This window comes from Ambystoma mexicanum, chromosome 2q (genome assembly GCF_040938575.1).
Source record: "Ambystoma mexicanum isolate Mex_15411 chromosome 2q, UKY_AmexF1_1, whole genome shotgun sequence".
Lineage (NCBI taxonomy): Eukaryota > Metazoa > Chordata > Amphibia > Caudata > Ambystomatidae > Ambystoma > Ambystoma mexicanum.
In genome coordinates, this window is record NC_090924.1 from 1,016,654,327 (window position 1) to 1,016,680,881 (window position 26,555).

The following is a 26,555-nucleotide window of genomic DNA, read 5'->3' on the forward strand; positions in this document are numbered from 1 at the left end:
AGAAACTCTAACAGCATAACTTTTGTGTACTGATCTCTACGCACCACAAAGATTGCTTAAATGCTGCATATCTCACTTAGACCATACTCTGGACTTTTAGGCATCTTAGTCACTGTGCAAACTCTTCACTTTGCCAAAAATATCATTTAATGATATCTCTTGACCAGTGGACACAGCTTGCACTCCTGCTTCCAGGCTTTCTAAGTCCCTTTCTAGAGCACCAATACAAAAATAACTGTATCATATGCAGTTCGGTTCCATGTCATTTCATCGCAGGATGTTTTATCACAGGTTTTTTTTACCGGAAATTTTTTTTACAAAAAAACCCATCACATTTTGTTTATATTATTTTTGGGGGGGTCCCCCCAACACCCCATTCCCTTACATTTTGTATCTATTCCCAAACACCCACATACCATATATATAATTTTATAACCCCCTGAAAAATGCGATGTTTTTTTTTCCCGTAAAAACATTTGTGGTAAAAACCCCACAAAAAAACGTCCCGCGATGAAAGGACCTTGTACCCTACAGCCAACCATCTGCTCACTTAAGGTGGGAAGGTCATGGAGCAGTAACTGGACTTTTCAGTGGTTTAGAGACAGACTGACACAGGGACATTATAGCCACTGTCTATATCAACAAGCTATCTGAAAGGTTATAATGCGTTATACCTAGCTCCCAGCTCTGGAACGTAATACTGTTGCACACTGGTTGATTGCTTCTCCACCTCCCCTCCCTTTCTGCTTCTCCACCTCCCGCTCCATTTCTGCTTCTCCACCTCCCCCTCCCTTTCTGCTTCTCCACCTCCCCCTCCCTTTCTGCTTCTCCACCTCCCGCTCCCTTTCTGCTTCTCCACCTCCCCCTCCCTTTCTGCTTCTCCACCTCCCCTACCTTTCTGCTTCTCCACCTCCCCTCCCTTTCTGCTTCTCCACCTCCCCTACCTTTCTGCTTCTCCACCTCCCCCTCCCTTTCTGCTTCTCCACCTCCCCTACCTTTCTGCTTCTCCACCTCCCCTCCCTTTCTGCTTCTCCACCTCCCCTCCCTTTCTATTTCTCCACCTCCCCTCCCTTTCTGCTTCTCCACCTCCCCTCCCTTTCTGCTTCTCCACCTCTCCTCCCCTTCTGCTTCTCCACCTCCCCCTCCCTTTCTGCTTCTCCACCTCCCCTCCCTTTCTGCTTCTCCACCTCCCCTCCCTTTCTGCTTCTCCACCTCCCCTCCCTTTTTGCTTCACCACCTCCCCTCCCTTTCTGCTTCTCCACCTCCCGTCCCTTTCTGCTTCTCCACCTCTCCTTCCTTTCTGCTTCTCCACCTCCCCTCCTTTCTGCTTCTCCACCTGCCCTCCCTTTCTGCTTCTCCACCTCCCCCTCCCTTTCTGCTTCTCCACCTCTCCTTCCTTTCTGCTTCTCCACCTCCCCTCCTTTCTGCTTCTCCACCTCCCCTACCTTTCTGCTTCTCCATCTCCCCTCCCTTTCTGCTTCTCCACCTCCCCTCCCTTTCTGTTTCTCCACCTCCCCTCCCTTTCTGCTTCTCCACCTCCCCTCCCTTTCTGCTTCTCCACCTCTCCTCCCCTTCTGCTTCTCCACCTCCCCTCCCTTTCTGCTTCTCCACCTCCCCTCCCTTTCTGCTTCTCCACCTCCCCTCCCTTTCTGCTTCTCCACCTCCCCTCCCTTTTTGCTTCACCACCTCAACTCCCTTTCTGCTTATCCACCTCCCCTCCCTTTCTGCTTCTCCACCTCCCCTTCCTTTCTCCACCTCCACCTCCCCTCCCTTTCTGCTTCTCCACCTCCCCTCCTTTCTGCTTCTCCACCTCCCCTCCCTTTCTGCTTCTCCACCTCCCCTCCCTTTCTCCACCTCCCCTCCCTTTCTGCTTCTCCATCTCCCCTCCCCTTTCTGCTTCTCCACCTCCCCTCCCTTTCTGCTTCTCCACCTCCCCTCCCTTTCTGCTTCTCCACCTCCCCCTCCCTTTCTGCTTCCCCACCTCCCCTCCCTTTCTGCTTACCTCATGTTTTCCCCAAGCATTCACCTATATACATCAAACTCTTTGCGGCAACACAGCTATTAGCTGGATTGGAAAAGCAGGTTCCCTCCCTGGACACAGGGAGGGTACTTACAGGCTGTTTCTGTAGGTCACGCGTTGCTCTTTAGGTAATTAGCCAGCAAAAAACAATCTGTGAATTGGTTTTTGATTTGTCATTAATTCCTGGTTCCAATGATGGTGTTAGCAAAATGGAATTATGCTATTTCAATTGGTACATAACATAATTTAACGCAAATATTTAATAAAATGGTCCACATAGGACTCTCATGCTCAGTTTCTGCCTAGCCAACACGTGTTTCAACCATCAGGCTCCTTTTCAAGGCTGTATGAATCAATCCATTGGTATTATGGTTAAAAATAATATACATTGTCCACCATTTGTATTGGTAACCATACAAACGTCAATTACACAATTATTCCATAGTGATGGACAAGTATATTGGTTCCATAGCAAAAAGAGTGATACATCCCAAGTGATGAATACATGAACATAAAAAAAGGAATATAAGGGAAGAAAAAAAACCACACAAGAATCTGTTAGATGCATTCAGTGATCACTTCCATGTCATGTACTATTCACATTAAAATACATAAAGTAGAACCTCACTTATCCAGATAGTTAGAGTTGAATGTCTCACATGGAAGTGTAGTTCCATGAGCTTAGGTTATTCATGTCATGTTTCTCAATTCAAAATTCTGTTTTCCAATGAGACGAAAACAGAAACATTCTGGGATCTTGAAGCATATTTACGATGATTGGCGAAATTGGGCAAATTATCCTTAAGCCATACGCGTTTATAGATTTAACTTGCTTACTAAATCTTGTAGGTAGAGCAGTGCTACCAATCTGTTAAGAATTCATATTCCTGCAGTCTTTAGCAGATGTGATTTCTGTCAGAGTCTGGAACCGGATTGTCAGATCTGTAGATAATGTTAAGGAAGAAGCCATTGTAAAGCCTCAATTCGAGCTGAATGTATTTTATTTTTCAGTAGGATAAGTATTTTATCCCTGCTTTGTTACATGTACGGCGTTCCCCGTGTTTCCATTGCGAGCACCATTTGGTTATATTGTAATGAGTCATACACAGTACGTGTAATTTTGTGTGACAACATCCCCGTACACGTATGTGCTAATTCTCTGTTACATTTGTACGAAAAATTATCATTTTGCTGGAATAGTATTTGTGTATGATATTCGATTCTAGTTATAGAATTTGAGGTATTCTATATAGATATGGTAAGAAAACACACACAATCACACCTCAACTCCACATGACGGCTACTGCCCGAAAACACACCCACGTTCTACGAACTGAAGCTGCATACAGCACATCAAAGCTCTCGTGCTCTTCACCCACTCAATCCCACTAACAAACCATGCAATCCTCCTTCCTTTGCAGACCTGCCAGAGCGCCAAGAGACCATGCAAGTAGCAACAGTGCACAGTACAAGAGCCACTAACATTAACATATAGATGTTAAACATTATGTTGTTTGAGTCACATCCAAATACGTGCAGTGTCTAAATTGATGTCATGACGTTGTACGTGTGGCGTTATGCTGATGAGGATTCTTAGGCCTCTTGTAATTTTGCCTTGCTCCAGGTAATTCCTCATAGTACCTTTTCCCAATACTTATTTATTTCCTTTTTGGGCAATCTTTCTAGCCTAGGGAATTTATGTCTCAATGTTTCCTTCCGTGTGGGGTGATGCTTGGAATGTATTATTGGTACGGCCCAGAGGGGGAAAAAGTGCCCTGATAGCATCATCTCTATTCAATGTATAGTCTGCCATTTGTAAGCGTGGGCGTTTGTGCTGCATATATGCACCTGTGGCAATCAAAACATTAAAGATGTGGGCAATATCTAGTGGTGCCCAATTATTCGTTGAAGAAAGAGCTGCTGTTGAGTGCCAGAAACTTTGCCTATTCGCACAACCTAATATAGATACACAGAGTATGATTGTTTCTGTAGATCATGCGCTGCTCTTAAGCTAATTAGCCAGCAAAAAACAACATGTGAATTTCTTGGTTCTGATGAACCCGTTTGCAAAATGGATTGAGGCTTTTTCAATTGGTACCTTAAAAGATTGAAAGCAAATATTAAAAATTGTCCAATAGGGCTCTCAGTTTAGCCAACACGTGTTCGAGCCAGCATCCTACAGACTGAACAAATGTCAAATGTGAGTGCTTAACTAGCTGAGCTATCCAACTAGCCAGGTTGTGGCAGCAGATGGACACACATGTAAAGATAAATGTCATGCAACAAGGCACTGCTCGAAATGTGCTGGGAGTCTGAGTGTGTGTGTGTGTGTCATCTGAATGCACGTGACCTTGACTTGTAGGGCTTGAATCTGATAGTAGGTGCTTCTAACATTCATAAGTGCCCCGCCGTCACAATTCAGAAGTGGCAGAAGGGCAACGCATATGTATAATGTATAACCTATCACCCCTTGAGCACCGTCCTGTTGTTTACCTCCTGAAAGAATGTTCTCAGAAAGGTTTATTTGCAGGTAGATGGCGCTGTCAAAGTCCTGCAAGAATGGTGAATAATGAGTGTAACTCAACATTTCGGCAGTCGGAAAGTCGATGGATTTGCGGCGTGATGTTGAGTGATGCTGAGTGATGCTGAGTTGACTCACCTATGTACGTTTTCTTACATCCAATCGCATACCTGGTCTTTAAATTAACCACTATGTTCTGTTTAAATGTGCCAGTTAAACACAACATCATACTTTGCAATGTGTTGATCGTTAATAAAAGTCAAAACATCAACCCTAAAGAAAAGCCATGGAGGTTTCATTGCCTGGCCTGAACCTATCAGTCCCTAAAGAACACAGCGATCCAAACGCCACTGCACCTGAGAGAAAGAGAGCGCGTTGCTCCTGCTCTACTCTCTGTGCCTTGGTTGTCTGTCCAGGAGAGAGTAGAGTTCCGAATCCCCCGCAAACACATCATGTGCTCTTTGGAACATGTCCTCTTTCCTGCAGAAATACCTCTTTAGTACACCCCAAAATGCTCCCTACTTTCTTCCTTGAGAAAGTTGCTGTTTCCATTCATCAAACATAAACTCTGGGGTGAGGGGAGGTTGTTGGTTTTCAACTTCACGGCATAACATTGTACCGCCTCTCTCCATCAGTTAGAGGACATTAAAGAGACAGTTTTTCTCTAAACAAACGTAGTAATCTTGTGTACTTGTATCCTCCATTAAGATGAATCGCTGTGCTCCATTTCCAATCAGCGACAGGAAGCCATGATGTGGCAGCTGTATGAAAAACATTTACTTTACATAATATTATTAAAGGGATCTCTTTAATCACTTGCAGTAGTCAGTTATGTTTTAGAGCAATGTGTTGTGCACATCAACACTTCCTCCTAAGAACATCTGGGAGGTAGGCACCAGGTACAACATGTATTACTTTATTGAAACACTATTTGGAAGGAGTTCTTAATTTGTAAAAATAATGAGTACCGGGGCTCAAATATTTTCTAACATGCCCATGACACGTCAGGATAGGAATCTTCCCTGCCCACTGTGGCCACCAGCCACAATTGCTCTCCATGTTGTCAACATATATGGAGTTAATGCTGCAACTCCCACCGGCTTATTGTGGTTGACGGGTGTACTCGGTCACTACGGCAGATGTGTTATTTACAAATACTGATCAACATACACATAAAATAACGTACTCGTTGTGTCTTGACGTGAGACAAATGTTTAAGTGTGTCTTTAACACAGTCACCATTTACATTTTGCTCTGATTCTATAGGTGTTTATTATGTGACTTGCAGTTACAATAATAAAGATGCCAAACCACCATATCATAATCAAACTGAGTATGAGCCAATAAGTGCTGGGGCTCAGAAATAAGTGCCAGGGCTGAACCCTGGCAAACACCCCCACAAAGTAAACACTGGTTAGAGGTTTAAATTACTTGAAAACCTAGTTGATGACAAGGGAGCGCATCCACGACTCCATTCTCAGGCACACCAGTTTAGGTCCAGCTGACATTAATGGAGTCACACCTTTCACACTCACTCAACATTGCCTGAGCTGTCATTCCCTCACTGGCATCAATATACTACAACCATGCATGGAGGACCACCAGGACGAATACACAGGACAAACTCATCCATGCGCCTCACTCACTGCAAGACCCAAGGCAATGCATATGCATGACAGGTGATGCAGTTTCTCAAATAGATTTCAATTCATAGAACATACGAAGTCTCATTTTGGAAAAGTTAGTTATGTAAGTGGATAATACCACTGTAGCAAATTACTGTCATTTGCAGAACCAACAAGTACCAGTTAACTGAATAAACTGCTCTGCTGGTTGGCCAACCATTTATCATCATTGATAAAATTACTAGCTGTCATAAATACAGTACTGCCAGCAAGTCACACAACATTGACATATGGCATCTAAAATGTTGGTAATTACTGTTCCATGTGTTAAAATCGCGGCAAAAATGGCCGTGGACACAAAATATCACGGCAAAAAGGCAGTGGTATTGCTGCCACAATCCATGTAAAGGATGCGGGGGACACCCCTGCAATCCCCGGACCCATTATAAAATTTAAGTGGAGCCGGGGACACCCCCGCAACCCCTGCTCCTCTTAAATGGTATAATGGGGTAGCCCTTTACCGGGTCAAACCACAGCATTTTTGACAGACTTTTTTGTAGAGGGGACATTTTTGCCGCAATTTTATCACTGCATACCGTAATTACCATCAAAAATAAGATCAGCTTTTAGCCGGCTTAAAAGGTTGCACCCAAAGGTAGCCGCCTCATTGGCATTGTGCATTATGTGTTGTCAGCTAGAATTCATATGATCAAGGGAAAATCTTTCTTTTGAAACGGACCCTAAAACTACCCAGAAATGCAAAAATGTACAAATGGCATTACTGCATTATTTGTGACACTGCAAAGGAACATTCAGAAAAATGTGTGTTCCAGCAGAGGTATTTTTCTCACTAGTTGCAACTCTCAACAGCAATATTTTCCACAAGTGTTAATTCATTACCTCTGGTGGTAATGTGGACTGCAATTACAACCAGACAGTGGTAATTTACCAGCAGTGGTATTTCTTTGACCATTGCAAAAAAAATAGTACTGTGATTATGCGTATTGATAACTCTCATTACATTGTTAACCGAAGGGCATTGTTAAGACAAAGTGGTGACAAACCAATGCAGGCAAATTGTACACAATGCTGTACTTGTAGATGCTAGTTGGGATTCACTTTCTAGAATTGACAATATATTGTTGAAGGCTTTCTCTTAAGCTGTATAGAGGCAAGAACATTGCTCAACCAGCCAATCCTTTGAATATACATCAGTATATAGGACAAGAGGAAGGAGGGCAACGCTTTACCATACTGATGGAATTAGCATACTAAAAACCTTGGCTTCAAAGAATACTGCTCAGTCATGGAACATCATAAACCAAGTGACTGCAGGGCATCAGGTGGCGGTTCAGTCAAACGATGTGTCTGAAGCAAGGTGGATACAGCACTATGCAAAACTATTTGCTGAACCTCCGGTGCACTCCTCTAAAATCTCATTTGATACTCTCCCTCCTTTCTATATACATTTTGACAGAGAAGACATTATGTATTTTATCAAGCGAGCCAACAATTCCAGAGCCCCAGGCCCGGATGGCTTATCCAATGCTCACCTCAAACGGTTTCCGGACATCTGGGCGGATATTCTTTGTCTCGTATTTGATCATGTCAATACCTCACAGAGAATTCCCCTGTCGTGGAAGCAATCTATTGTCGTCCCGATTTATAAGAAAGGTGAACGGGCCAACCCAACAAGTTACAGACCGATCTCTCTTTTGGATGTCCCGGGTAAGATCTTTTCTCAGCTGATTTTGCGTGAGCTGAAAAACTGGACAAAAAAATGCCTTAAGAGAGATCCCTTCCAATCAGGTTTTGTAAGCGGACTTGGCACACTTCCTAACATGATCACATTAAACATGTTGAAGTCGAAATATGCACTCAGGAAGCAACCTTTATATTTTGCGTTCATTGATTTTCGCTCAGCTTTTGATTCCATTAACAGAAACTTATTATTTTATAAGTTAAAAGTTTTTGGTTGCCCTTCCTCTCTTTTGTCAATTATCATTCAACTACACACGGACACGTCCATGCGTGTTAGGCTCTCTTTTGAAGGTCTTCTATCCTCTTCCTTTTCAACGTTTCTGGGACTCAAACAGGGGTGCAGTTTAGCATCGATATTATTCAATCTGTTCATATTGGATATGGGGAGTTATTTCGTGCATACTTTATCGGATGCTCCTGAACTTGGTGGTCAGCGCATACCATGGTTGCTTTATGCGGATGACCTTGTTTTAATATCGCAAACTCCTAGAGGTCTCCAGAACTTGCTGTCTGCATTGTCTAACTATTCTAAGGAGAATCAACTTCTAGTCAATTTGGAAAAATCTCAGATTCTAGTCTGCAAGTCAAGAGGGAAAGCTAAGAGCCTAAACATAGTGTGGTATTTACAACAACAACCAATAGAAATTGTGTCAGAATACAAATATCTGGGTCTATACATGCAAAATACCATCATCGACAACAGACACTTGACTGTGTTACAGTCAAAACTATCAACGCTGCTGTCACAGGCGAAAATACTCGTCTATAAGTACGGGAAATTTACATTGAGGCATTTGTTTATGTATTATGAGCAAAAAGTCATCCCCATCTTGTTATATGGTGTAGAATCCAAGCTGTATTCCAATGACCAAACTTGGGATAAACTTGAGGCCACATTTTGGAGAAGGGTTTTAAATTTGCCAAACTGCTTACCTTTGCCTATGCTGCGTTTTGAACTAGGGCTCAATCCATTATCTAGCAGGGTCAAATGGAGACTGTGTTCCTTTTTTCGGAAATGCATTCTTGGTGGTGGTGAGAACAATATAATGAGTACGATTGCTGGCTACTTGACCTCCTCCGGTTTGGCCTTTCCTAGTCAATGGCGTGGCTTTGTATTAAATGCTATGTCTGAAGCTGATATATCATTACAGCTGCTGATGGAGAACCCAATTCGTGCTAAAACAAAATATTATCAATGGGAGTGGATTCAGAACTACGAACGCTGCAGACAATACAAAGATTTTAATTCTAAAATCTTTGGTATTAAATGCTTGGGTCAAGTGCCAAGTTATCTACTAAAATGTCCCTCTGCGAAAATTCGGTCCAAGTTCTTGCGTTTGAGAATGAACTTGTGGCCTACGAGAGAAGTGTTGGTGAGACGGAAGACTATTCTTCCTGAATTAAACTTTTGTCGGTTTTGTAATCATCACAGTGTTAAAGAGACTTTACAACACGTGATAGTTGCATGCCACGCTTTGGAAGACATACGGGCAAAACACTTTACGAATCTGTTAAATGTGCACATGCAACGGGACGATTTGGAGATATGGAATGTTTTAATCAACAGTACCAGATTTTCGGTTATAAAGGCACTGGTGCACTTTTTGGAACATATATTACCGTGTGAACTTTTTCTATGAACAGTCATACTAATAATTGGTTGAATGCACATGAGTTGATGTGGTTTTCTATCCTTTGAGATTGTTTTTAATAAGGTAACTTGTGCTGAAGTAATTGTATCATTTAGCAAACTGTGGTATCTGTTGTTGTTCAGCTTTCTTTTACTATATGTCCTTAAGTGTATACTAACCATGTATTAGGATCTTATGGAATTATCATGTAATTTTGAAAAGTTGATTCTATTCAGCTATAACAAAATAAAAATAAAAAAAAAAAAATACATCAGTGTTTTAACAGTTTCTAGTGAAAGGTTTGCCAGCAAAATATTTCAGTGAAAAGGTTGTGGTGAAAATACCTCTGCAGTGAAAACGCTGCCTAGCAAAACGTAGTAAACGAATTTAGTTGGATAGGAGACACACATGCAGTGCTGCTAGGGTAATTGTCTGGGTTAAGGATGGTTTTGAGGGCTTGTGATTGCCTGGTTTAGAGCCTTGAAAGGAGTTAGGGTTAGAATAAAGATAATGGTTAGTATTAGGGTAAGAGGGTGTTTGCTGCAGGGCTGGTGAAGTTGGGGTGCGGTTAGTCGTTAAGGTAGATAAAGTGTCAGGGTGGAGTAATGGTTTGGATAAGTGTTCAAGGAATAGGTATGTTGGGGAGGGCTGGTGGTGTTGGTGTAGGATGGGGCAAGGATAGACCTAGTGGTTAAAGCAAAGTTAGCATTAGGGTAAGTGTTAGAGTTGCAGTTACGGTAAGGCTAAGGTTAGGATAATAGCATGGCTTTGGGTTAGGGCAAGGGCTATGCCATTTTTGGGGGAGCTGGTGACGGGACTGGAGTTAGGTTGACTGTTAATTTTCCAATGATTATGTATTGAGTAACATGCAAATAAAATGCTTTAGTGCACTGAAGGGTTAGTGCTCTGTAAGAGTTCTGGGTAATTAGAGTTAGGGGAAGGTTTAGGAATGTGTTGGGGTATTTGTGGAGGTTCAAGTAAAGGTTGGAGACAGTGTTATGGTTAAAGCTTTATACCTTTGTGCATTTAAAAAGAAGTTTTTTTGGCAAACTTATTGTGTTGAATGAATACATTTTTTGCTGGCTACATTTTCACATGACTACATTTTCCTGGGCACATTTTCACATAGAACCGTTTTAACATACTTTGCATTTTATGATTGAACTCTTTTTCTAATGAGTTTGTTTTTTTATTCAGATTCGTGATGGCCTCCTTTCAGAGGACCCTATCCTTGGCACATTTTGCAGTACTGGATCCCCTCCTCCAGTACAGACCACTGGCCCAAATGCGTGGATCCACTTTCATTCCGACAGTACCCTGAGTGACCGAGGCTTCCAAATAACATACACCACCTCCTCGGGTAAGTAAGGGCGTGTGGCGTGATGATCATTCAAGGCTCTCGGACAGCAATATTAACGATATTGAATTGAGGATGATTCCCTCCACCCACTGTAACTGTTTTACATTCAGACACAAGAATGAACAATGACCCCAGTTACTTAACAAGATCAATATATTTAAAGTAGTGACGAACAACCTTCTAAGGTAGGGCTGGACCCTGAAATACTTTTTTTCCCTTTTTGGTTTAGTAGAAGTTGTCCTCTGTGATGCAGGGTGTATTTTGAGTCCATGACCTTAGGTCACATAGATATTTCATTGAGATCAGTCTAATTCCCACAAACACAGTTGTGATGTTGTAATTGATTAACAGTTGCACAAGAAGCTAATACTAAACAACATGCAAGTTATCAAGGCATACACTCACATCCTGGTTGTTCAAAATATGTGGCTATGACATTAACAGTGTAAAGGATGTATTGAGTGGATCATCAGAATCTCTTATGGTTACCCAGACGTTCAGCAAGCACTCAGCCACAGCTGCTATTAAAATGTCTGTGCTAAGTTCTCATGTCTGTGCTTGGGAGGATAGCTCAGGGGCAACATGCTCGCCTTGGAAGCAAGGCGACACAGAGCAGCACAGGTTCGATCCCCGTATCTGCACTTAGAAACCTCTGGGTATTAAGCGCATTACAAATAACCTATCATATCATATAAGAGAAATAATGAGAGAGTCTGTGAGCTGAAACCTTTGATGACTTTTTATCGAGGACAAAAAAATACTGCCTCTGATGCACGTGATGCCCACAAACCCTAATGATTAAATAGGGACCCTGCAAGGTACAGCAGGGGAGGACAACTCAATACATACAGCACTTAAGAAGGAGCAATTAGCTTTAGTGCTTACAATACATAGCAGGAAACAGTCATACAATCACAGCACGCCAAATGAAGCACACGCCCCACCTAAGGAAAAATATCCCAAAGGGAGGAAAGCAGGGTGAAGTGAGGAACACTGCAATGATGACATTTGCAGAACTGAAGGCCACTTAGGCTTTTACAGCGGCCTAATGATCACCTGCTTCAGGGGTTCCTTCTCCTCCCCCATCCTTGGCCGGCACGAGAGGAGATAGAGCAGTGTGCAAGACATTCCGAAACCACTATTTGAGTATGAGTAAATAAGCATAGTGGCTTCCAAGAACCTGAAGTGGTTCTGGATGGGAAGTGGCTTCTGAAATGTGATCCTAGAACTGGCAGTCTAGTCAAAGTCTACTACTGGACTGGCCCTAAAGCATGCCCCCAGGTAGTGGGAATGAGACTAAATGGTGCAGACTTAAAAGTAACATGGGACGTTTGCTGGAGGCCCTAAGTAAATGTTGAAAAATAGAGGTGGGAGTGACACATCATGGGACTGAAGTCGTGGAAATACCATTGATTGGGAAGGGCCAGCCATGTACCTGATCCCATCCTGAAAGAGGCAATCCAGGTGGATGAAGTAGTCAGCATCAATGGATGCTATTGACAGATCTAATAATGTCTGTGTCCCAACATCCCCAGCACCCACCATCCTCAGGGAGTCAGCCACCACAGTTGGTAGAACTGACTGTGTTCCAAGACAGGGGCAGACACTCTACTGCTAGTGATCCAATAATGTACTAGTCTAGGCGAAGGGCGGATGTTGCATGGTTCCTGTTCTGTCTAGCAGCGCCCACATGAAGGGGAACTAAGTACTAATTATATCTGTGTAAAAACTGCATTTCTAAGAGAACTATCGAGTTATGCATTATTTTTTTAGTAGTATTTCCTGTCACAGATTTGTTGCAATATATATCATTTGTTTTACTTCCTTGGCATACAAAGAGATCCATGCAATACTTGATGGCACTCAGGCCCTGACAATTTGATGCTTTTTGAATATCTGCTCTTCTCTTTTGGAGATGCCTTTAGTCAGGTGATTTGCAACTGTCTCCCTCAATGGGTTGATTTGTGTGCCTGGGATAGTAATATTCCGTAGAACTAAGTGACTTCACAGACAAGGTTCATACTTTTTGAACTAAATTAACATTACTTTGATTTGATTTGAAAATGTATAATGCACATTTCACATAGGACCGTGCAAATCAAAAGATCAAAAGCTGACTAGTAAAAATCTATGATCGTTATTGAAAGAGGAAGGTTTTTATCCTTTTCCTAAACTGTGGAAGGGAGTCGATTTTGCAAAGGTCAGTTGGAAACAAGTTCCAGGCTTGTGGGCTTGAGATGGAAAAACATCTATCACTGTGATGAACAAATTTGGACAGAGGAACCACCAGAAGATATGGACTCATAGACCCAAGATGCCAGTTTGGTTGATAGACAACAATTTTGGATAAGAGATAGCGATGGGCCACGTCATGAAGACTCTTAAAAGTAAGCAGAGGGTTTTAAAAAGAACACTCTGCTGAACTGGAAGCCAGTAAAGGCTCTGTTGAATCTGCAAGATAGATGAGTTCCCAGCCGACATTCTGACCGACCTTGGGACGCTGCATTTGATTAGTTGAAATGCCCATAAGGAGGGGATTGCACTAGTCTAACCTAGAGTTAACTAATCCCTCAACTACAGCTGGAAAATCTTTATGAGAAATGAGAGGCAGGAGAGGCTTCAGGAGTTTAAGATGAAAATAAATGGCTTCAACAATGTCGCTGACCTGAAAGTTACAATTAAGATTTGCCAACGTTTTTTACCTTGGTGGAAAAAGCAGTCGGAGCATCAAAGAGTGCTGGGCAGGGAATACAAGGCTGCATATTGGCTAGTTTATTCTTGGACCCAAATTCAATAATGTCAGTTTTAAGGGTGTAATTGGAGCTTATTCTCCAGAATACAGTTTGTTATCTTGCATACAGACGATAGCACTCGATCTACTGCCTCCAGGAGATGTTTTAGCCAGATATAGATTTGGGTGTCATCGACATATGAATGATTACTCAGGTTAAACTGAGAAAAGATATTAAACAGCAGTGGGGACAAAGCTGACCCCTGGGGCACACCACACTTAACCGATAAAGAGTCGGAACAGTGGACATGGTTGAGGATTCCTGGTCTGGATACAAAGTATGGTCTTACACTGTGTAAGAATGCAGAAGAAATACAAAAGTAAGAGCTTTTTATTTGTGGGTGCAGTACTTGTTGTGTTGATTGTCAAGCTAGATTGTGTCTAGGGACCAGTCATGACAAGGGCAAGACAACTGAGCAACCCCTCTTCCACAGAACATCCTCTAATATCCATACTTGTCTTTTTTAACCTAGCGGGTCCTGGGTGCGGAGGAAATCATTCCGACAGTGAAGGCGTAATCACATCTCCATACTGGCCTGATTCTTACACAAACAGCCGTCAGTGCATCTACACTATCTGGCAACCACCCAATGAGAAAATCAACCTTACCTTCACCACCATTGAGCTGGAGAGTCAGAGTGGGTGCTCCTGGAACTATATTGAGGTAATGTACATATTTCCCAACTCTCATATGTGCTCTTTGTAGGCTGCATGATTTGTTTAGTCCTTAAACACAGGACTTGCACACATTTCATTCTCATCCGTTCATTATAGATTATCTTGTAATTTAAGAGATTAGATTGGAAGGTAACCAACTTCTTTTTAAAGACTTCCTCAGTAAACATTTGTTTTTGAAACGTAAAAGTGAATGTATTGATGAATGCACGTAAGTGTGAAGATCAGCTGGAGTCTGGCATACTGCCCACTCTCCTCCCTCAACCACACCTCCCGAACCCAGCCTTTGCCCGTTGTTCCTCCCCCTCATATGTACCCTGCTCCCACTTTTCCATGTTTAATGTCCTCTGTTAATTGACTTAAGCAGAGCCTTCGCATCCTGTGGATGAGTTGCCAGAGCAACCGGCCTTATGTGATACAGAAGATGTTGCATCTGATTCTGATTGCAAATTGTTGTTTTCTCTGAAGTCACCTGCCAAAATGACTGCCAGAGGATGGGGCAGGGGTGGGCTGGGGGTGAAGAGCACAGGGCTCCTCATGGTGGCACCAGAGCCAGAAATGTTGTTGCACCCTTTTCACTTCCTGCAACCGTCCTCACTCCCTGTATCTTGCAGCACTGCAACCTATCTATCCCTCTCTTTCAGTGTCTCTCTCACGCATTTGAACTCAGTTCTCCCGTGCACCATTGCCCTGTCTGCCCTTTTTTCTCATCTGCAAGCTTTTCTCCCTATGACCTTCTCTCTCCTTGCACCATTTATGCATACATCATTCCACCATGCCCTGTGCACATGTCATTTCATATTTTCTGTGTCATGACACTCCTCTCTTTCTATGCCCCTCACTACCCAACTTCATCCTGCCTATCCACACTAGGCACTCACCTTCACCACTGTTCCTCTGTCACTTCACCACTCTCCTATCTCCCGTCCACCTCTTTTCCTCCCACTCATTTGCTTGGTGCCAGGTTTTACAGCATTTGTTAAGCATAAAACTACTTTCTTACTCCAGCCAGGCTTGCCTATCAAGCAGAGCACATCAGAGCTAAGTATTGAAGATAAACCTAGAAGGACTACATCCTGCGAGGGCCAGTTCAAGAATTTTGGCACCCTAGGTGAAAGGTAATTCTGCTGCCCCACTACCAACCCCATGTGTCCTGACTATACATTACTCTCATCCCAGATGTGTCCTCAGCACCTCACATGAATGTCTTGCCCACCACGTTCACACGTTGCAGTTTCTCCAAATTGTTTTAGACCTTTTCATAACAAGGTAAAATTAAATGACTCTCTCTTACACTCACACAATACATACTATTCAGGCTGGATTTCAAACTATCTCCACACCAAGAAGGATTAGCAATGCAAATAGGCAGAAGCATGAAACATCTATGATATCAGTAGAATTGAAAATAATCACCCTGAGACATCACTTACCGGTACCTAACTGCCACAAGTGGTGCAAACGTTATTCACACAAAGGTAAGACAGTGCATGTAGCAAAAGTTGAAACTTCCCTAACATGCAGGAAAGGAACAATGTGGGTATCAGAGAAAGTTACCCCCACACAAAGAACAGGAACCGCACAGGGGCAGAATTGAAAAATTCCATCACACACTGGACAGACATCATGGTTAGCAACACTGCAAGTTACTGTCACACACCAAACAGGTACATCATGAGAAGCAGCAAGTCCAAATTCCCTCACAGGCACCGATAAGTCGCACTGTAGGCAGCAATGCTGCAAAGTTTCCGGAAGTAAAAGATTTCCTCAGAAATACAGCACATACAGTTGCTATATGCATAGTGTAGAGGAGGAGCCAAATGCCTCTACCAGAATTCCCGTCCTTATTCTGCCTATATGTTGGAAGCCGGAAATTGCCACATGCACAACGCCGATAATGATACCTATACCGCGAAATATCTTTTAAATAAGGTATCCATTGAGAAAGCCCTATAAGATGTTCCCTGGTCTCTTAAGAGAGATCCCTGAAGATGTGCATGAAAAAGAAGATGGGTGGCGGCACTTGAGGTGAAGACGACATACTAAGAAGAATGGTCAAAGCAGAGAATGTATAGACCTTATGGAATCTGATGATGAAATAAAGAATGGAGTAACCTTTCATGTGCGCAATGAAGATTGCACGTGCAAAGAGCACTGAAGAAAACATAAGCCCTTTTATAATTGTACAGATGGTGCAACGCAAGTAGACTAAGTAATCATGAAGGCTGGCTATGCATAGTGAATAGACTGCAGGCGGTGCCGCCAATATATATATATATATATATATATATATATATATATATATATATATATATATATATATATATATATATATATATATAAAGAATCTCGATATTTGATGTTGCAACTTTAGTAAGACAGGACCTGTGAAAGAGAAGGGCTGAAAACATGGTGCAGCAGAGAAAACAGCTGAAAATCAAGGAAGGATCGAGAAGGCTGTCTGGCCCAGTGTCAAGTGTTTGGGCAGCCAAGAACTGGTTATCTTTTCAAGGAGATACAAAGAACGTGAGAAGCGAGGCAAGCTCTTAATAAGGTGCGACAGAAAGACACTATGAGTGCCAAGTTTTATTCATTTAATATCATTAAATGCGAAGAAGGAGCTAAAACACGGTCTCCTGTCACATGGGGTAGATGGAAATAGAACATGGGCAAGCAGCACTGAAACTTGAAGATAAGAACATTCTCGCTCTCCCTTCTATTCTCAGGAGCAGTGCTACTTTGCAAGGCCAAGTTCAAAGACAATTTAAATGGAAGAAGGCATGAGTGATGATGGATGATGGGCTAATTGGATGGGAAGGCATGGTCAAGTCCACCCACCAGCACCTGAGGTACCAGCTTTCGTGCTGCTAGCGAGTCGAATATTCCAGAAGGTACAAGCGTGCCAACCAATTATAGAGGCCATGTATTAAAGAGCCCTATAGTTTGAGAGCCAATGGTATCTAACAAATATTGAGGATCACTTGCACAAGGTGGGCATAAGTTGTCCACCTGACTATAGAGACCCAATTACAATCCAATCCCCTACAGAAAGTATACTTAAATGTTCCCCGTAGAGCAACCACAATCCTAGATAAGTTTTCTTACGTTGCCACCTAGTATGATGTCACGTGTGACGTGTTTTTGCTATAAATGTGTTATTTTTTTATGTGATGCATTGAGATTATGGTGTGAGATGTCTGTTGAAGTCTGTTGTACTCCCTGTTTTAGACAATTGAGAATTAAACATTTTACTTTTGCCAACTTCCTGAGTCGGTCTTGTTATTGGTGTAAGAGTTATTCTTGATCCCCATCCATCTAACAACGCGCTACCTCATTTTTAAAGGCCCTAACGCTTTAATAGGACCAGCACAGGCTTCCCCCACAAACAGTGGAGGCACAGGCACAACATAGGCAGGACTAGCACAGGCTTTCCTCAAACAGTTACAACAAAGATCAGGCTACTGCAAGCTTCCCTCAAAGTCCATCAAGAAATGCATGGACAGGGCCAGTGGACAGTTTCCACAAACAGGTACAGCATGTAAAGGGTCACTACAAGCTTCCCTAACAACCAAGTATACATACAGCATAGACAGGGCTAATGCAACATTCCTTCTCCAACAAATATAGCATTCATAAAACAAGAGTGAACCTCTCCCAAACGTTTCAACATGGTCAAGTGGAAGTTGCCTTACAAAAAAAGCCAATGCAAGCAACCTTCGCAAAAAGTACAAGCATAGAGAGGACAGGCCATGGCATGTTTGCCTCACAAGTGGGCACAAGTACAGCATGGACAAGTCTATTACATGTTACCCTACCAAATGGGAACATGAGCAGCATGTGTAGGGCCAGACAGGCTACCCTCGCAAACACAATATGTGCAGGGCCAGTACTAGCTTCCAAAACAAAACGGTAGATCATGTACAAGCACAGTGCAGGTTTCCCTTGTAAACTAGTACAGGTGCAGCATGGTAAGAGCCAAGGCAAGCTCACTCAACATACAACTTGCACATCATAGGCAGTGACAGTGCAAGTTTCGCTTGCAAAGAACAGATACAGCATAAACTCTGGATCCATGCAGCTTGCTAGCTCCCATTAATGTGAAGTGCTCCTCTTTTATATGACTCTCCAAACCACTCAGCAGCTCCAACCAGTGACTGTGTGCTGGCTGGTGAGTGGAGTGGGTACTAGAGGTGTACTGTTGAAACCTGCCTGTTTCTCTTTCTCTGTCTCATCAATAGCACTTTACCAGACTCGGTTGTGGGTGGAAGGGCAAGATGAAGACGATGGGGTGGTAAGGGCAGATGTTGCTGGCCTGCACAACACACACACACACACATGACCATTGCCCATTGTAAAAAGTCTTCACTCACAAGTCTGCAAAGTTTTCCCATTAGCCAATCCCAAGGAAGTGGGAGGGAACAGCCCTGCAATGTTTCAGGCGCCATGGCAACTCCACTGAACACCATGGGGGAGCTGATAGGGCGCTGGACGCGGGGGCGAGCCCTGATATTTATCAACACTTCTTCCTACTAGACATCTGTACTTTTATTTGAGCCAGACTATGGGGGTCTTTACAAGGTGGGCGGTAAGGTATACTGGGCACCGGTAAGGAGACCAGTGCCGGTAATCCCTTACCGCCCTATTCCAAGGTCCCTTGGCGGGGACTGTAAGAAACGTGTGGTCTGACCACATGTCCCTTACGGGTCCCGCTAAAGGACCAGGGCGCTAATAACGGGTTTGCAAGTCGCAAGCCCATTATTAGCGCCCTCCCCATTCCCATTGAGCCCTATGGGGGCTCAAATGGGAATGGGGAATGGCATGTTCAATGGGGACTTAACGGTCCTGCCAGGATCGGACTACACCAGTAAGTCCCCATTGAACTACACTGGTGCCCGACCCGTTATTGGTGGCAGTCATGGCGCAAATAGCTCCATAACTACCACCAATCTCGGAATGAGGCCCAATATACTGCTTTGCTCAAAAGCTTGTCAATAGGCAATGTCCCTTCTTCCACTGCTACACCGTAGGAAGCTGCCTAGTTTGCCTAGTGCTTGCACCAACCCTGCATCCTGCTACTTCTTGCTATGGACTGGCAGCAGGTGGTCCTTCTTCTATGATCAACCCTGCCTGGCGGAGTCTGGCCTCCTCCAACAGGCTTATTTAAAAAAGTACCTGAAGTTCGGTTGGGGGCTCCAAAAGTATTTGGCTGCATCGGGCAGAGCAGGCACCAACAAATATTCATGGGTCACCTGGATTTTGCGTGCCAGACCCGCAAATATTTGCAGCTGCATCTTCAGGAGATTCACCCGGGCCTTCCACCCACTCTACAACTGAACAACTGGTTAATTCTCTGCTCTGATTGCATATCCCCTGCTATTCTACATCCTCTGAACTCCTTCCACCTCTACGGTCCCTCTCCCCTCCACACATTTCGCCCATGCACTCCTCCTTTCTGTACCCTTCTCTGTTTCAGGCACACTATTTTCACCCATGAACCCCTCCATTCTCCGCATTTATTGCCATCACACCTCTCTCTACTGCAGTTTCTCTCTTTTTCCTTGGCCTCTCCTTTCATCTGTCTCTCTGTATTACTCTATCTGTCTTCACTGCACTCACCTGCAACTATCTCACTTCTGTACACTCCTTTCCTTTCTCCCTGCGGCACACCTTTCTCTTCTGCACTTTGTTCACTGCATCTCTGTGTCTCCTTGGATGCAAAATTCTCACCCTGTACTCTCCTCTCCATTCCCTTTCTGAACAAATACATGTCACTTTGCTCCCACCCCCTGTTCTCCCATGCACGTCAGTCCCAACAGGTTTCGTCCCATATTCTCCTTTCACCTGCACCCATCTCTTTTCCTGCTGCACACCCTATTTTTCTTTACACTCTCTTCCTGGCACCCTCCTGTCCTTGGCACCCTTCTCTCCTCTATATATGCATGTATGGGATTTATAAAGTGCAGACCTAGCTGAGAAGAAAGGAGTGCTCTATAAAGGGGACGTTGCCAGGGGGTTAGAAGAAGGGCGCAGAGGAGCTGGGATGTGCAGGGGATGCAGAGAAGGGGGAGGGGGAACTACAGATCGGGAGAAATAGGGCTGAATGATACCCTCAGTAAATGGTGAGATGATCTTTGAAGAATTGGGTCTTCAGGTCCCTCCTGACGCGTGGGATGGAGAGCCATTCTTATCTGCATTCAGAAATTGCTCCAGAGACAGGGTGCATAGCTGTACATACACCCCTTGTTCATCTGACTGCATGCACCCCAGTGAGGTTGGTGTATCTGCCCATACCTAAGAATGTCCCCACGAGCTTGATACCCAGCGCAAGCAGCTTGAAACAACCATTCACCAGCAAACTTGGCACTCGTTTTATTGATGTTGGAAGAAGCAAAGGCTACCTCTAATGCTCTTGACACACAGCAGCTGACACCCAATATTAACAGCAAGGAAGGGATTATGCCAACCTCTGAGCCACCAACCACACCCCATTTCCCAAGGGTTGGGCTAGTAATGCCTGCATGTAATGCCTTTACAACTCCAGAAACTTCAGTAGCCACAACCATTTCCGACCGCCGATAGCCTGTGCTTCTGCAATGTCTGGGAACAGTCTCCAACAGGCAGAGGTCGGCAGGAGTAGACCTGTGGTGGGGCAATGAGAGTAGGTCAGAACCAGTGATTTATTGTTGAAAAGAGAGAGAGAGAGGTGTGTGACATAAGGGGCCAACACTTTGTTTACTGAGACTACAGCTAACTGCAATAAAAAACAATAACATAATGTATATAGGGGATTATTAAAACAAGTTAAGGTATATACACATGAACATTTGAAATCTATAAAGTTTGGGAATGCCAACATTAAGTTTCAACCTATTATTCAACACTAACCATAACATCAAATATAACCAAGATTAAAACCAATGTTGCTGTGTTATATGAGGAATGAAGTGCCTGGCCTGTGGGGCATGCAATTCCCCCAAGACCGAGATGCAGTCTTTGTCTGAATGACAGTGTGGGTACTGAACCTGTGTCAAAATGGCGCTGGGTTGGTTGGTAGTTTCCCTTTGATTAAAGTGATCTATAGTGTTGAGAGGCATAGGTGTGAGGGCAGGTAAGGTAGGCTTTAAAGTATAAAGCTCTTAAGTAGAGCCTCAGAATAGGTAAGCCTGTAAGGACCAGGGCGACTCTGCGAACAGTTATATGGTCTCGGCAAAGGGAATTTACTTTACCGAGACCGATCAACTGGGAGTGCAGGTAAAGCCTAACTTACCTGCACTCACACCTACACCTTGAAAAATACCCTTGTTGGGTCAAAACATGTGTCGGCTAAACTGTGCAATTAAAAATCACCAATACATACTACAACATTGAGCGTTTTAACTTATTACGGTTTTCTACAATATCTCAATCTTTGTGCAGTTAAACCTTTCTCAACAATATAGATCACTTTAATCAAAGGGAAACTACCAACCAATCCAATGCCTGATTGACACAGTTTCTATCCTCACACTGACTAAACCAAAAAACGAGATAGAAAGTCACCATCTCACAAGAACGTAGTCATAGGCAGCTAAGACACACTCATGAATGCATGGATCTAGCGCAGCGATCCTCAAAATTCTAGTGCCTTATCTTCCTCAGCTGTTTGTCTGAATGATGATCACCTGTCTATAAAGGAGGACTGCCCTTTTGTGACCCACTCAAGCTCTGAATCCTTTTGTATGTAGAGGAGCAGCTGCATGCCTCTGCAGGATGTCCCACCCACCTGCTTCCTATATGTTGGAAGTTGGAGACTGCACCGTGTTTGACACCAGCAGTTGTGTCAATTCTGCAGTGAGTGTTTGAGAAAAGGTATCCTCTGAGAAAACCCTATCAAATGTATCCCTGAAGAGATGATAATATGAGGGAGGAACTCCCTGAAGGAATATGAAAAGAGTGAAAGAGAAGCCAGTGACAATACAAGAGACGAGCGTGACGCACTAAGAATACTGGCTGAAGAGAATGTTGGATCTTGCAGAAACTGATGACAAAATTAAGAATCAAGTCAAATTTAATATGCAGAAAAGAAGATTGCACGCATGCGAAGTGCTATAGAAATGTGACCGTTCAATGATTGTATAGACGCTGAAATGCTAGTAGACTAAGTGATCATAGAAGCTGTCTATTCGGAGTGAATAGACTGCAGGCAAAGCCGCCAATGTATAGAAGCTAGACATCAGTGTCATGAATTTTAGCAAGCTAAAACCAATGAAGAAGAAAGGTTGGGAATTCTGTTGCAGCACGAATTAGCTGAAATCCAGGAAGAGCCTGGCAGGGGTGTCTGGCCTGGCATCAAAACAGAAGTAGCCATGGTTGGTTGTCTATTCTCCAAAGCAATAAACATTAGAAGGATGAATCATCCTTTATCGAGGGGCAAAGAAAGAACACCAAGAGTGCCCAGTTTTATTTAATTAAAACATTTAAATGCTGCAGAATAGACAAGAATCATGGTTTCTTGTCACATGAGCTGAGGATGAAAATAGAGTTGAGCTTGGAGTCCTAGAACAACGAAAGTGAAAGCCTGCACTCCCATATATTCCAAAAGAGAAGGATGCTTTGCAAGGTCAAGTTCAAAGAGTCTTGGGAGGTTAGCTCGGGGGGAACGTGCTTCGCCTTGGACGCAAGATGACACGGAGCAACACAGGTTCGATCCCTGGGTATGCGCTTAGAAACCTCCGGGTATTAAGTGCGTTATAAATAACCAATCATAATCATAATCTGCATGGCAGAAGGCATGGTTGATGAGAGATGTTGGGGTAATTGGGTAGGGAGTAAAGTCAAGTCCACCTCCTGGCACCAGGGTATGAGGTTACGTGTTGCTTAGTGAACCGAATGTTCCAGACATGGCACGAGCATGCCAACCAACTGTAGAAAACCGTATAACGAAGGTCCTTATAGTTTGAGAGCCAATGATATACTGTGTGCTTAACAGTGTTGAAGATTACATGTTTTAGGCATTAGTTGTCCACCTGACAGTAGATAGCCATTCACAATCCCAACCCTCATAGAAAGTATATTTAGATGTTCCCCTTGGACATATCATAATCCCTCGTATTTGCCACGTAGTATGACATCACTGCTAATGTATTTTTTGCATATAAAGATGTTTTATTTGAAATTTGTCGAGAAATGAATGAGCGTCCGTTGATGTCCGTTGTTTCCTACCTGTTTTAGATAATTGTTAATAAAACAGCAACCTTTGCCATCTTCCTGAGTTGGTTCGATTATTTGGACTCAGAGTTATTCTGCGAACCCCATCCATTGCATGCCCGATACTAAAGAACCATAAGTTCATGTATGTAAAGATATCCATACAGGATCTTATCTGAGCATTGACCAGTCTGTAAATAAGTATAACCGTGTAAGATCACGCTGGGGTTTTCAAAACGTTCTTTAAGTTCTCACATGCTCATTCTGTAATTAAGTATGCAAGGTATCATGCACACTCTAAACCATTATATAAATATGTGTAACTATGAAATCATTGTGCAATTAAGCATAACTATTATGGTAACATGGGCACATCAAACCATTATGTAAATAAATATAACTATGCATGCTGCCATGTGTGCTCTGGACCACTGTGTAAATAAACATAAATGTATCACTTTGCTGAATCTCAGGAATACGGTGGAAGTATATGCCGGTGTCTGTTATCTCAAGAAATATGTACTGTTTCTGTTTTTCCAACCATGTCTCAGTATCCTCTGGCCTTTCTATCTTGGTTAATATATTCATCCATCTATTTCAGAGGCTTGTGTGCCGCTTGGTAGTAGTTGTAGGTGAATATGTTCTTCTGATCTCCAAATCACCCATGTCCACTGTATTAGCCAGAGACCTCTTTATGGGAGGGCAAAAAGGGCACTTGCCCCATGCTGCCACCACGGAAGGGGGCCCCAAGAGGCAAGAGCCCCCACCACGGAAGAGGCTTCCTGATATAAGCGGTGCCAATATATAAAAACCAGCCCAGAGACAATGCAGGAAATTGCTGTCCGATAGCACTACTGGACGTTATTGGAAAGATCTACGGCTAGCTGGTCCTGGACCGTTTCCAAGCTTGGATTAAAGCAACAGGTTTGGCAAAACCTTTTCAGCCAGGTTTTGTTAAGAACGCTGGAACCTGAGTGAATATTCTTCTTCTAAGTGAATTAAAGGGCTGTACAAAGGACAGCAACCCCAGGATTCAGGTGGCTTTCGTTGACCTGGTCCAGGCTTTTGACCACGTCAACCATGAAATCCTGTGGGACAAGCTCTTAGCAATGAACTGCCCCAGGTAGATCATATATACAATACAATCTTTGCACAGCAACACGTCAATGAGAGTCCGGTTGAAACGTGCAGGAAGTCTGCCTAGAGCAATCCCGACTGTGAGGGGGGGGAAAGAGGGTTGCCCCTTACCCCGACCCTGTTTAGTTCATACTTATGGGACTTCCAGGACTCAGAATCTGACATAAGATCATTCCTGGCTGCAATTGGCGGGGTTAAAATCTCTCATCTACTCTACGCGGATGACCTGATTTTACTAGACCAAACCGCCATAGGTCTCTGTAATGCTGGAAATGCATTGGAGGGACGGGGCCTCCCTGTCCTTGTCCTGTAGTCCTTTTTCATGTGTGTTCTGTATTGTGTTCTGTATTGTTTTCTGCCCAGGAGTCCATGTGGAACTCCTGACAGTGCAGCTCTTTCCTGTTTTTGGTTTGGTGTACAGACCCATGGGATACCCTTATGGCACCCATGGGTGGGGGTACAGCCCTGTGCCCCTAGTGTATGTTTTTGGGCACCTGTGTGTGGCCCACAGAGCAGGGTATGGGCTGGTGGCAGCTCCATGCTGAATTTGACATGTGCTCTGAGTATCCTCCATTTTGGGATACCCAGGCCCTGCCATTGGATGATTCCTGATAGGAAACAAGATGTCCCCTGTGGCCTCTTGCTTTCTATTGCCTGTTACCTTGTTTTCCCAAAGTCCTGAGAAGCCCTGACTCTGTCCCTTCCCCCTGACTGGCTGTTGGTTGGAGGTTCCATATATGGTGTTGTTGTGAAGTCCAGGCCAGACTGGCTGGAGCCTTCCCAGTGACTGTATGTTGTGGGTACACCCTGTGGGTGGGACCTGGGTGAATGGAGTGTGTGACAAATATGCACTTCTTGTTGTGACTGTCTGGCTTCTGGTTTGAGCGACAAAGACTGAGACAGCCCTGGCCAAAACTGGACAAATGCAGTGTGTAGTGTTGAATGGCTGGGTACTTGTCCCAATACACACTCCTTGTTGTGAGTGTCTGAGAGGGAGGAGTATGGCCTGAATGCACTGTATGCCTGATTGGCTGACTGACTGCCTGAATGCCCTTCTGTATGATTGGCTGCTGAGGGTGACCCAGCAGTGTGGATGAGAGACAGAATAGTATATCTGGGACCTCTCACCACTGGAAATTGTTCAAAAGCTGTGTCTACACTTGAAGAGTAACTGGAACTGCTGATCCTCGTCACCCAGCTGGAAGAAGAAGACTTGCTGCTGCATTTGCCTCGACCCGATCCGAAAGCTGTCGAGTTTGTCGAGGACTGATCCGAGAGGGGACCAGGTAAGGCGGCCTCTTCCTGTGCTCCGAGGGACCATCGAGCACTGCTAACCTTTGCCGAGGCTCCCTGGAAGTGAGACCCTTCAAAGGCTGCCGACCGGAGACGGGGACTGCCGAGGAGAACGAAGTGAAGCACCCGGACATCGCCGCCGTTGAAGTCCATTGCCATCGCCCAGCGTTCGGAGTATCGCCGTAACCGCTGGAGGCCCATCGAAGCCGTGTTGCCCCAGAAGAGGGGACAGCTTGATGCCATGCCGCCGATGGCCGGAGCTGCCCGCTCCTTTGCCTAAGACTGTTGAATCGAAGGACTCCCTTGTCCGCACCGTCGACAGATTTATCCTGTCATAGAAAGTCGAGGACGCTGACGCGCCGAGGAGAATCCACCGGTGGGTTTCCAGCCACCTGAAGACCACAAAAACTTCGACGACTCGACGTCCTTGCTGGGCTACAGTTCTTCAGAAACTCTTTGCTGGCCAGAACTATCAAATGCCGAGGTGCCCCGCACCCCTCATCCTCGCAGGACTTCACCGACGAGCACCACCTGGATCGACGCCGTGGTCTCGGC

General features: G+C 44.1%; 1 protein-coding gene across 1 annotated transcript in view; it reads left to right on the forward strand.

The window, feature by feature from the left end:
• CUBN (cubilin) overlaps positions 1–26,555 on the forward strand; it is a 1,794,835-nt gene that overhangs the window by 328,950 nt on the left and 1,439,330 nt on the right. The window contains exons 16-17 of the mRNA XM_069648353.1: positions 10,756–10,918; positions 14,183–14,373. Of these exons, the coding sequence (XP_069504454.1) occupies positions 10,756–10,918; positions 14,183–14,373 (354 nt within the window). The remainder of the gene's footprint in view (positions 1–10,755; positions 10,919–14,182; positions 14,374–26,555) is intronic.